Source organism: Apium graveolens, chromosome 7 (assembly GCF_009905375.1).
Source record: "Apium graveolens cultivar Ventura chromosome 7, ASM990537v1, whole genome shotgun sequence".
Lineage (NCBI taxonomy): Eukaryota > Viridiplantae > Streptophyta > Magnoliopsida > Apiales > Apiaceae > Apium > Apium graveolens.
This window is the reverse complement of record NC_133653.1, coordinates 153,273,423-153,285,921: the sequence shown is the minus strand read 5'-3', so window position 1 is coordinate 153,285,921 and position 12,499 is coordinate 153,273,423. Positions and strand designations below refer to the sequence as shown.

Here is a 12,499-nt window from a genome sequence, read left to right as displayed (position 1 = left end):
AAGTGCTGCTGAAAAAAGTGCTGTTGTAAAAATCAGATGACTGTTTGGTAATTTTTTTGATACGTATATGTGTTGATGAAAAAATTAAAAATAATGATGCTTTTGGTAAGCTTTGATGGTGAAATCAACATCTGCTTCCCGCAACAGCTGAAAAGCAGCTTTTTCTAAAAGTATGGGGAGACTTACTTTCTCTAACAACAACTTTTAGGTCAAAAGCACTTTTCCAAAAAACAGCTTTTAAATTTTACCAAATAATTTTTTAATTGCTTTTCAGCGAAAAGCTGCTGTTACTGTCTGCAACAGCAATACCAAACACACCCTAAGATCAAGAATAGAAATTCAATTGACTTAAATTCAAATAACAATTACTTAATAAAATTATAAGTGTATAAACTACTAGATTCTACGATAGTTTAAACAACCACATATATATTTACAACAATCCATAAATCGCATTTAGTGGTGGAGAATAAGGAACTCACTATATACCTCTATCCAATCTAATGTCAAATAACCAAGAACATGTTCAACACTAATATTAGCACACCTCTTATATACACAAACAAATATGTATTCGTCGATAATATGAATATAGCGTGAACAATTATGTCAAATATGTGTTCATCGATAATATGAATATAGCGTGAACAATTACGTCAAAAACATGCCCGTGCATTAGAGCTAACTTATATATGAGTTAAGTGTCCCGTTCATTGACAATTGTGTGTTTGTTAAACCTTATCTAACATACTACTCCAGAGACGTCAGATTTATATTTGAAGAATTTTTTTAGTCTTTCGCGAATATTTTCCATAAAAAATATTCGTAAAAGGCCATTTTTCTTTTTCGCGGATATTATTAGCGAAAAGGAGAAATGCCCTTCCACCTTTGATCTGAACCCGTGGGCCGCCCTTGAATTAAACAGTGAGGGTTGAATAAACCCCAAATTAACCCGTAAGTCGATATCGTCGCAATCAAACGCCGACAACGAACAAGAACAAAATTCAGTTCCACCTTATCATCATCTATATCCGCCTTCCGCCCAGGTACTTCACCCAAACATATACTTACAACCTTCTGTATATATATTGACACTAATTAAATGAAACAATGCACTTCAGGTGTTTGATAAAATGCCAGACAGGGGCTTATAAAATTGGTTACACACTGTTATCTTTTGTATAGTTCTAAAGTCTAGAACACAAAGTACCGAGCGGCCAGACTCTGCCCTCTGGTCTGAATTATTTTATATTTGTGCCATATCATCTAATTGAAGAGGGCCATGACGACAAGCTTAAGCTTAAACTGCTCTTTTGGCTTCAAACTGCCCAATTCAAGGCAACTCCTCTCTCTCCACTTGATGTATTATATAGACACGCGCAAACACAATGCAAACCATCCTTTTTTTTGTAATTCTTTTCTCTACAATTCACAATCTATGCTTTTGTCTTTATTCATTCAATCTGTTTCTTATGCATAGATCAAAAAAATTCAGAGATACTCGACCACTCTACATCTCGTGTGATTACTCTCGCTTTGAAGTAAGTTTTCGATGGTCATTTACGCACTAGCTACAAGTTCTTTAATGCGGATATGTTGCATCATATGTTGTTTTCTGTTTGTAAATGATGTTTATGTTAAATTTAATTGATGCTGAGCATATCATTGCTGTTAATTACAGTTAATTTGATGGTAAATGGTCTAGGGTTTGGTGTAATGGTGATCCGTTGGTGAAATCTCTGTTTAGTAACAGAGTGTAGGTACATTGTGTTTTTAGTCAGGTAGTATAACTATTCATTCTAAATGCTCTACCAGTTATAACTACTAATCATGATCGCGAATACCATAACCAAATGGATTTCAATGATTGCTATTTTTGGTCTTTAATATCGTTATTTGCCCGAAAGAATTATTAATATTATTCTAGTAGGAGGAATGGGGATAATAAATCATGTCAAATTCTTAGAATACCCTCGTAACTTTGTTCATGGATAATGTATATATAGTGTCATTAAAAGTTATTTTGTTTTGAAGTCATTGACATTTTGAATAATCGGCTTTGCAGAGTCTTTAGATGTCTATATTCAGGATCACCCTATTTTCTTAAGTCTCAGGTTGAAGAACAGCAAACTTTTGTAAAGTCCTTAAATGTTTAAATGAATCTCTCATGATTTTTGAAGTAATCAAAAGTCATTTCATGCCTTACAAGCTTTGGCATATTAGTATGCTTGTTTTTACATAATATTTGGTGCATTTTAATGGTGCATGACCTTTTCTTAGTCGTCTAATTTATACAATTAAGCTAGTGGTTGATGATATGTTGACCTCCATTGACTTTCGCACAATGTCAAATTTCTGAATGAATCCTAACATGTCACCTTTGTCGAATACTTCAGTTTGTAGACATTTTTACACGATGGATCCCGTATTTCCACCAAATTCTTTTGCAAGACACATTGGTTATTAAGTGGGAGTGCATTAAAATTGCTGACTAAGTAAATTTTGTTTTATTTTGAGATAAGGGACGTCAGCTATCGCCCTCCAGGAACACAAACTAACATACTGAGTGGGGTCAGTCTATCTCTTAAAGAGAGAAGGTAAAGGGGTTTCCAGTCTGTCTCGATCACTTTAAGTTTAAAATTTCCAATTTTATCAGTTGCAATTTTTCGTTTCCGTCTCTCTTTACACGGAGCACAGCTAATGGTTTGAACTGAAATGATTACTGACTGTTTTGCTGCAGTTTTGGCCTAATTTTTGGGCGAAGTGGAAGTGGAAAATCTACTCTCTTGCAGGTTGTTTATCAGACTTTGTATCCCAAGTTTTAATTCATGATCACAACCTTATAACATCTTGTGTACAGCTTATTGCAGGGCTCAGTAAACCAACGTCGGGCTCTATTTGCATTCAAAGATTTCGCGATGATGGTAGTCCACACCAGTCTCCTATATTATCATCTCCGGAAAGAGTTGGCATTGTGTTTCAGTTTCCTGAAAGGTAATAATGTTATCAATTTAAATAGACATAATTTTTAAGTCACAGTTAGATGTTGGTAAAATTGCAATGTATTTAGAGTTGCAGAAGTCACTGCAGCTAATGTATAGTGTCATTACTTTTCTGAACTCTTAGTCAGTCATCTAATTTGATGATTGATGATTATGCATGTTGAACACCTGCTGCTTGCTGTTGTGTGATGACTGCCACAAAGTTGTTTTATACTTCTCTACTTTTCTTTTTAAAAATAGAGTGTTATGATCTTTCTGCCGACACGATTGTAAAATGGAAGGTGTGGAAGATTGGATGGCCACGTTGTATGTTGGTACACAAGATGTATGTTATCATTAGGCTATTGTTACAACAAAACATTATTCACTTGTATATGTATACAATCATACAAAGATATGTTTATTTTATTTTTAAATTAGGTATTGTACATCTTAGGAAAAAGGGCTTGTTGGACATCTTAGTCAGTCATCTAATTTGATGATTGATGATTATGCATGTTGAACACCTGCTGCTTGCTGTTATGTGATGACTGCCACGAAGTTGTTTTATACTTCTCTACTTTTCTTTTTAAAAATAGAGTGTTATGATCATTCTGCCGACACGATTGTAAAATGGAAGGTGTGGAAGATTGGATGGCCACGTTGTATGTTGGTACACAAGATGTATGTTATCATTAGGCTATTGTTACAACAAAACATTATTCACTTGTATATGTATACAATCATACAAAGATATGTTTATTTTAATTTTAAATTAGGTATTGTACATCTTAGGAAAAAGGGCTTGTTGGAAATGTAGACATAATCAAGGATTAGGATACTCAAGATCAGCAAAATAAATTCAGAATATTCTGGAAATATTCTAGAATAATCTGATGCCTATATCACTCCTTAATTCAAGGAGATGATTACTATTGTATCTCTCTACATAAGCTCATGCATTGTAAACTAAATGATTAAGGAAAATAAGATATTCACTCCTTCAAAAACTTTTAGGGCTTTATGGGTGACTTTAGTTTATATTCAACGCTGTTTAATAATGAACCTCGTAGTAACTAGTAAGGTTGAGAAAAAAGATTAAACAGAAGTAGTGAAATATAGGTTTGTTGAGAATTGTTCAGAGAAGAAATGTTAAAATGTTAAAGTGAGAGGGATTTACACATGTCTATCGGGATATAATTTGCAAGCCTTTATAAACTCTCACACATGTGTGTATGGAAAAGATATTTAAAATCCATTAGGAAATAGTTTTTCAAGACTGCACTTAAAATGACGATCTTTGGAATATATTATACACTTTTTAGTAATTATTATGATAATAATAATAATAATTATAATATAAATATTATTTATTGTGCTGCATGCAGCATGTGCATCTTAAATAGAATAAGATATAGTGTCTTCGGCCTCACCGATTCTGCCATAGGGCGTAGGTATTGCCGTTTTGATACTTATATGAACTTTTAGGAATATAATTTTTGTAATGTGTTGGTAATTTCTTATTTCCGTCATGATATTTATACACTTTACATGTTTTACCAAAAGTTAGTGAATATACGAACAAAAGCATAGTGTATCCGGATGCATGCATCCAAAATAGATAGGTTTCTGTAGTATAGATTCAATGTGTTAATCCCTTCAACATATCTAGGCTTAGTGCAACCGAGCACTTTATGGATGTTCTCCCAATTTCACGACACTAAAGTACTATATCTTTTTTTAAAGAGTTTCATCACAGTTCTCGTAACCTTATTTGAAGTCCTATTGAGGTTGGGAGCCATGAACTAGATTATATTTACTTTCATAATTTTATTATAACAGAGTAATCAAAAGAAATTTTTCTGTGTTAATTTGTCAATTGAAAAACCTTACTGATGTGAAGATTAGAGCGTTGAAAGTAAAAAAAAGTACGTGGTGCAAAATTGCATATTTGAGTATGGTATTTTTCTGTTGTCTAGGTATTTTCTTGCAGACAATATTCTAGATGAAGTTACATTTGGGTGGCCAAGACAAAAGACAGGCCTTCCGTTGAAAGAGCATCTTGCTTCTAGACTACAAAGAGCTATTTCTTCGGTATTATACTTTGCTTAGCTTTTTTGAACTTTATAATTCTATTTTATAACATAGGGTCTATGTAGTTTGATTTAAAATGACCTAATGTCTTGTAAAACTAACCCCTTAGGTTGGTCTAAGTGGAATTTCTTTGGATAAAGATCCTAGGTCACTCAGTGGTGGCTACAAGCGTCGGCTTGCCCTCGCAATTCAGTTAGTAAGATCCTCGTATGCCCTAATTTTCTACAACAAATGTTATGCATTAAATTTGATGTGGTATATTCATATTTAAATATTAAGTTATTAACACAATTGAAGAATAATGCTCAATTTTACTTTCACATTTGTAAAATGATTTGGTTAACTTTTGATTACTTTTTGATGTTTAACCTTGGATTATTCTGTTTGACTATTCAGGTGCAGTCTCCAAATTTGTTAGTGCTAGATGAGCCTCTAGCTGGTCTTGGTATGCTTTGACAACTCTATAACCAATTGATTTACGTGAGCTCTTTTACTATTAAAATAAAATGATGATTAATCTTTATATTGCATTTTCTTTTGGCATGTAGTTACATTTCTTCTGTACTGTACCAACCAATGCACTTTTTATGCGTCGCTTCCATTCTAGTACTATATCTCATGTTAATAGCATATCATCTTTGGGGTCTTGTATTCAGATTGGAAGGCACGTGCAGACGTTGTAAAGCTTTTAAAGAATCTAAAAGAAAAATTAACCATACTTGTTGTCAGCCATGATCTCCAGTAAGTTTTTAATTATTCTCACAACTGATCTGTTATTGTTTTGTGAGTTGGTTGTTGTAGAAATTGGTGTTGTAGTGTGTATATTACATTAGTTCATTATCACAAACCTACTTTAAAACGCTCAACAGTCAGCCTATAGTTATACTAATGGAAGCAAATCATTTTATTATTCTACTAATGTAATCTAGAATATTGCTTATAATGTACTTATCTAACATAATCAAATGTTATAACTAATTAAAATTAACTTAATTCCGAAATAATAACATAAATACCATCTGTGATGCTCGGAATCGCCTGTTTACCTTGCCGTACCCGTGTCGACATGACACGACCCGGGTACGGACACGGAATCCGGGTCCGATCCTGCCGGTAAAATCTGGACACGGCCGCCGGCGATAAGATTCCGGCGAGTCAAAATTCAGGCGATAAGAATCCAATTCCGGCAGAGATAAGAATGCAAATGACGAAGAAAATGAATGACGGGTTCTTTAAATATTAAAGATTATGTGGGTATACATACAGATCTGATGAAGAGAGAAGAAAAAGTGGTTTGGAGATGGAGAAGACGAAGTGGGTGAGGTTGTTGGGGGGAAAACGAGGAGGAACAGTATAAAGGGTTATAAAATGGTATATAGATACGGTCATTTGTATGTGAGTATGGATGAATCTGGACTGTATCATGTCCATATTCATGATTTATTATTAATTATGGAGCCAACTGTTCACCAAATACCTTACCGTTTTATAATTTGGATATGGACTTGCATATCGATGTTTTAATTTCAAAAAATAATCAACTTATATAAATTCAAAATATTAATTTATAAAATAAATAATTTTAGTTGTTACAAATGTTAATTTTAGTTGTTACAAATGTTAATTTTTAAAAAATTAATCAACTTATATAAATTCAAATTATTAATCTATAAAATAAATAATTTTAGTTGTTACAAATGTTATTTTTTTTTAAAAAATAAATTAATAATGAATATAATCCTTAAAATGTATAGAAAGATTTTTTAATATACATTTAAAAAATAAAAAAGGCGTGTCCATATCCCCGTGTCCGATCCTTTTTAAACGTGTCCCCTAGTCGTTGATTTTGGAGTTCAAAGAGTCAGACACCCCGATCCGTGTCCGTGTTGGATCCTTTCAAACGAGTCCGAGCACCCTAGATTCCATTAATTAATCTTTGATTTCTTGCTGCACATCATTCGCCTCCCCTTTAAAAAAGGCTTGACCGAGGGTTTATAATGAAGAAACCTAATCCTCAATAACGACCACACATTAGGGGTGCATGTACTTTTGGAAGCCATTTAGAGATATTATTCATAAATTTGACTTTGTTGAAGATCTAGAGATGTCTTCAAGTAAAGAGTTTAAATTATTGATGTCTTCTTGTACGATCACCACATCAACTTGTATCTCTTTATTGTGTTTCCAACGGGGACCTTATAGATGAGGGGGAAATAAACTCCTCTTCAACTTGTACATTGTATTTGTTTCAAGAGTTTTATTGCACAAATCGTTAAATAACTTGTGTTGATGCATCTTGGATTTCTTGTACTCTTCATATGATTATTAACAGTACAACAATTGACTACCCAATAATAATTCGAAGCATGTAGATAAGAAATTCTAAGCACACTTTGAGATGTACTAAGGTAAAACATTTGAATTGCGGTACCAGAGGATCATCTGAGATCTATACAAGAACATGTGTAGATTTGAGACTAAGCAACAATGATCCAGAGAGAGCGTGCTTTTGTCTCGGTTGAGTGTCGACTCTCCTTGCAAACTTCGATGAATGGGTAAGGCCAGTGTTATTAAAAGTGCGCATATGCGCGCGCATAAGCGAGAAGCACAGCTCATGCGCATCGCTTTGTTAATGCGATGCGAGTTCAATGATGCGCTCGCCTTTGCGCATCTAGAGATTAAGCGAGATGCGAAAAGCACAGAAAAAGTGCGCTTTTGTATTAACAGTTGACTGGGCCATTGACTAAGCTCTCTAAATAAGCATTAATAGATATGGGTCATAGAGAAAACCCTAAATCACTTCCGGCAATGGAACCAAATGGAAAAAAATTGGTAGTATTGTGATGATGCCTGGTTTTTGGAATAGTGTCGTTCGTTATGGAAAGTGGCTGATCCTCTTGTTGGTGTTCTTCGTTATGTAACGTGGATATTTGCTTCGCATTTCTTTGCCACTGTGCCTTTAAATTATTCTAGGCTTTAAATTTATGTAATTTGACTGCATAATCATTTATGATGACTCAGTTTTGCTTATAAATATTTTATTATGTAATACCCCGACTTTTCAGACAATAATTGTACTTAAATATTCAGCTAAAACTCCAAATTATTGCCAAACAAATCCTAAGTTTCAATTAATCAAATCAATTAAAATTAATAAATAATCCATATATAATGGTAAGGCGTAAACAATATAACTTCAATGTATAGATATGCTATACAGTGCTAAACCATACTAGTTAACAATAAACATATACCATTTTGATATTTCTGAACTATAAATAAGAAGAGAAAGTACTTAATACACTTTAGTACAAAATTATATTTTAGTAATATGCAATTTACAAAATCATATAATAGTTTAAAATTAAAAATATATCAATTCAACTAAAACGTAAATCATGCTATCATTGTTCCAAAATAATTGAAATCACATATAAATAATGTATTGCATTTCATGTATAAATCATTTAATAAAAAAATTTATTTTCTAATGCATCAAAATCTTAAGACTTTCTAAGTGTGTGTGTATATATATAGATCCATATACATAATATTATATTTACTATCTAATATACAAAAAATTTAATGCATAAACATGCATATTTAATACAAATATAACTTTGGGAGCACATGAAAATTTATACGACCAACGTCAAAAAAATAAAAGCAATAAATATCTTGTAGAAAAGAATATTTTAATAATTAATTTGAAAGTAATATCATTGACATATTTGTACAAAGAATGTAAACAGTAACATGCTCTATAAAATAAGGAGGATGATTTAATCATAGCTAAAAAGTAAACATTACATGAGTAGTAATAGTTCAAGTGCATAGTAAAAATATAGAATAATATATAAAACATGTATGTATGCTGAAAAAGAAGTATAATAAACATACCTTGATAAAAGATTGCTCTCCAAACAAAAATGAACTTGATACAGGTCTATTTATTTACAAATTAGTTAAAGCCCAATCCTAGGTTTCTGGGTAGTTGTCACCCCATTACTTTTGAACTCACGTACACATTATCTTTTAAAGTACTAGTTTTTGACCAAGTAAAACATCTAAAGATTTAAAAATAAAGTATACTTAATTATATAGATATTTATAACCAAATACATTATTTTGTAATGTATTAAATAAAATCTAACATACATACATAGCATGCGAATCATACTATTTTGTAAACTATACATATAAGAAAATATTATTTTTTTATCAAAACAAATAATTTAAAATTTCAAAGACAAATATATTAGTGTAACAAAAATCCGGGTTATCACATTCTACCTTAACAAAATTTGGTCCCCAAATTTAAAAATACCAAAAATACATAAGATACCAAAAACATATAAGTGTAAACAAGTCAAAAAATATTTAACGAAAGAAAAATATAAGTAGTTTCTTGAAAATACACGCAGTAAACTCATAACTCACAGGTTTAGCGTAAAAGGCAGTTTACAGGAAGCTAACCTAGGCCCTGATTCCAACTGTAATACCCCGACTTTTAAGTCAATAATTGTACTTAAATATTCAGCTAAAAATCCAAATTATGTTCATAATAAGAATATGTTTATAGTTATCTATAAAATTCTAAAATCCGAGACAGAAATAAAATCATCTAAGCCGGAAATAAAGCAAATCCTGGGAGATGCAGCTCCAATACAAACATAATCACCAAAATATTATTCCAAAGCAAGCTCAAATCAAGTCCATCTTTAAGATGCCCCAAAAGCTAAGCACCTGAAAATTTGTAAGTAATGATCCAAAGAGCCCAACAAGAAAACAATTCTACACTAGTGGATCAAGTATCATAATTTTATAAAACCGAAATCGTTGTCCAAAAATCCATATGACATAAAACATAATTTAATTCCACAGCTCGCTAAGACCACAAATACCTGGTGTCACAGTATCAAAAATTCATAATTTCTGTTTATAATGCGCCCCTTACGAAGGTATCATAGAGTGTGCGCTCCCGAATGCATCATAAGTAGCACTCCATAGTAAGGTATCAAAAGCTAGTTCCGGAATTATACGCAATTACTAACTGGTTCATAAGTCAGAGATCACTGGGAATTCTTATTTTTAAAACAGGGTACTTGATCCATAAAATTTAAAATAAAAGCAATGGAAAAATATTTAAAAGATTTCAAATAAAAATAATAATGTGAAAGGTTAACTTACCTTAGCTGCAAAAATGGTGATCCAAAATATTGCCAAACAAATCCTAAGTTTCAATTAATCAAACGAATTAAAATTAATAAATAATCCATATATAATGGTATGGCGTAAACAATATAACTTCAATGTGTATATATGCTATACAGTGCTAAATCATACTAGTTAACAATAAACATATACCATTTTGATATTTCTGAACAATAAATAAGAAAAGAAAGTACTTAATACACTTTAGTACAAAATTATATTTTATTAACATGCAATTTACAAAATCATATAATAGTTTAAAATTAAAAATATATCAAGTCAACTAAAATGTAAAACCATGCTATCATTGTTCCAAAATAATTGAAATCACATATAAATAATGTATTGCATTTCATGTATAAATCATTTAATAAAAAAATTTATTTTCTAATGCATCAATATCTTAAGACTTTCTAAGTGTGTGTGTGTATATATATATATAGATCCATTTACATAATATTATATTTACTATCTAATATACAAAAAATTTAATGCATAAACATGCATATTTAATACAACTATAACTATGGGAGCACATGAAAATTTATAAGACCAATGTCAAAAAAATAAAAGCAATAAATATCTTATAGAAAAGAATATTTTAATAATTAATTTGAAATTAATATCATTGACATATTTGTACAAAGAATGTAAAAAATAACATGCTCTATAAAATAAGGAGGATGATTTAACCATAGCTAAAAAGTAAACATTACAAGAGTAGTAATAGTTCAAGTGCATAGTAAAAATATAGAATAATATATAAACCATGTATATATGCTGAAAAAGAAGTAGAATAAAACATACCGTGATAAAAGATTGCTCTGCAAATAAAAATGAACTTGATACAGGTCTATTTATTTACAAATTAGTTAAAGCCCACTCCTAGGTTTCTGGGTAGTTATCACCCCTCTACTTTTGAACTCACGTACACATTATCTTTTTATAGTAGTAGTTTTTGACTAAGTAAAACATCTAAAGATTTAAAAATAAAGTATACTTAATTATATAGATATTTATAACCAAATACATTATTTTGTAATGTATTAAATAAAATCTACATACATAACATGCTAATCATACTATTTTGTAAACTATACATATAAGAAAATATTATTTTTTTATCAAAACAAATAATTTAAAATTTCAAAGACAGATATATTAGTGTAACAAAAATCCGGGTTATCACATTCTACCTCCTTAACAAAATTTGGTCCCCAAATTTAAAAATACCAAAAATACATAAGATACCAAAAACATATAAGTGTAAACAAGTCAAAAAATATTTAACGAAAGAAAAATATAAGTAGTTTCTTGAAAATACACGCAGTAAACTCATAACTCACAGGTGTAGCGTAAAAGGCAGTTTACAAGAAGCTAACCTAGGCCCTGATTCCAACTGTAATACCCCGACTTTTAAGTCAATAATTGTACTTAAATATTCAGCTAAAAATCCAAATTATGTTCATAATAAGAATATGTTTATAGTTATCTATAAAATTCTAAAATCCTAGACAGAAATAAAATCATCTAAGCCAGAAATAAAGCAAATCCTGGGAGATGCAGCTCCAATACAAACATAATCACTAAAATATTATTTCAAAACAAGCTCAAATCAAGTCCACCTTTAAGATGCCCCAAAAGCTAAGCACCTGAAAATTTGTAAGTAATGAGCCAAAGAGCACAACAAGAAAACAATTCTACACTAGTGGATCAAGTATCATAATTTTATAAAACCAAAATCGTTGTCCAAAAATCCATGACATAAAACATAATTTAATTCCACAGCTCGCTATGGCCACAAATACCTGGTGGCACAGTATCAAAAATTCATAATTTTTGTCAATAATGCGCCCCTTACTAAGGTATCATAGAGTGTGCGCTCCCGAAGGCATCATAAGTAGCACTCCCTAGTAAGGTATCAAAGGCTAGTTCCGGAACTATACGCAATTAGTAACTGGTTCATAAGTCAGAGATCACTGGGAATTCTTATTTTTAAAACAGGGTACTTGATCCATAAAATTTAAAATAAAACCAGTGGAAAAATATTTAAAAGATTTCAAATAAAAATAAGTGGGAAAAGTTAACTTACCTTAGCTGCAAAAATGGTGATCCAAAATATTGCCAAACAAATCCTAAGTTTCAATTAATCAAACCAATTAAAATTAATAAATAATCCATATATAATGGTAAGGCATAAACAATATAAC

The 12,499-nt window shown here is 31.1% G+C and overlaps 1 protein-coding gene across 1 annotated transcript; it reads left to right on the top strand.

Annotated features, from left to right (window-relative positions):
* The first annotated feature begins 892 nt into the window (after window positions 1–892).
* On the top strand, window positions 893–5,820 carry LOC141675271 (ABC transporter I family member 11, chloroplastic). Its single transcript, XM_074481982.1, has 10 exons — window positions 893–1,046; window positions 1,122–1,338; window positions 1,481–1,541; window positions 2,518–2,597; window positions 2,741–2,792; window positions 2,861–2,994; window positions 4,961–5,075; window positions 5,185–5,271; window positions 5,472–5,520; window positions 5,732–5,820. Exons 2-10 carry the CDS (start codon window positions 1,283–1,285, stop codon window positions 5,818–5,820), a joined length of 723 nt encoding a protein of 240 aa, XP_074338083.1. The 5' UTR covers window positions 893–1,046; window positions 1,122–1,282.
* Window positions 5,821–12,499: the final 6,679 nt, after the last annotated feature.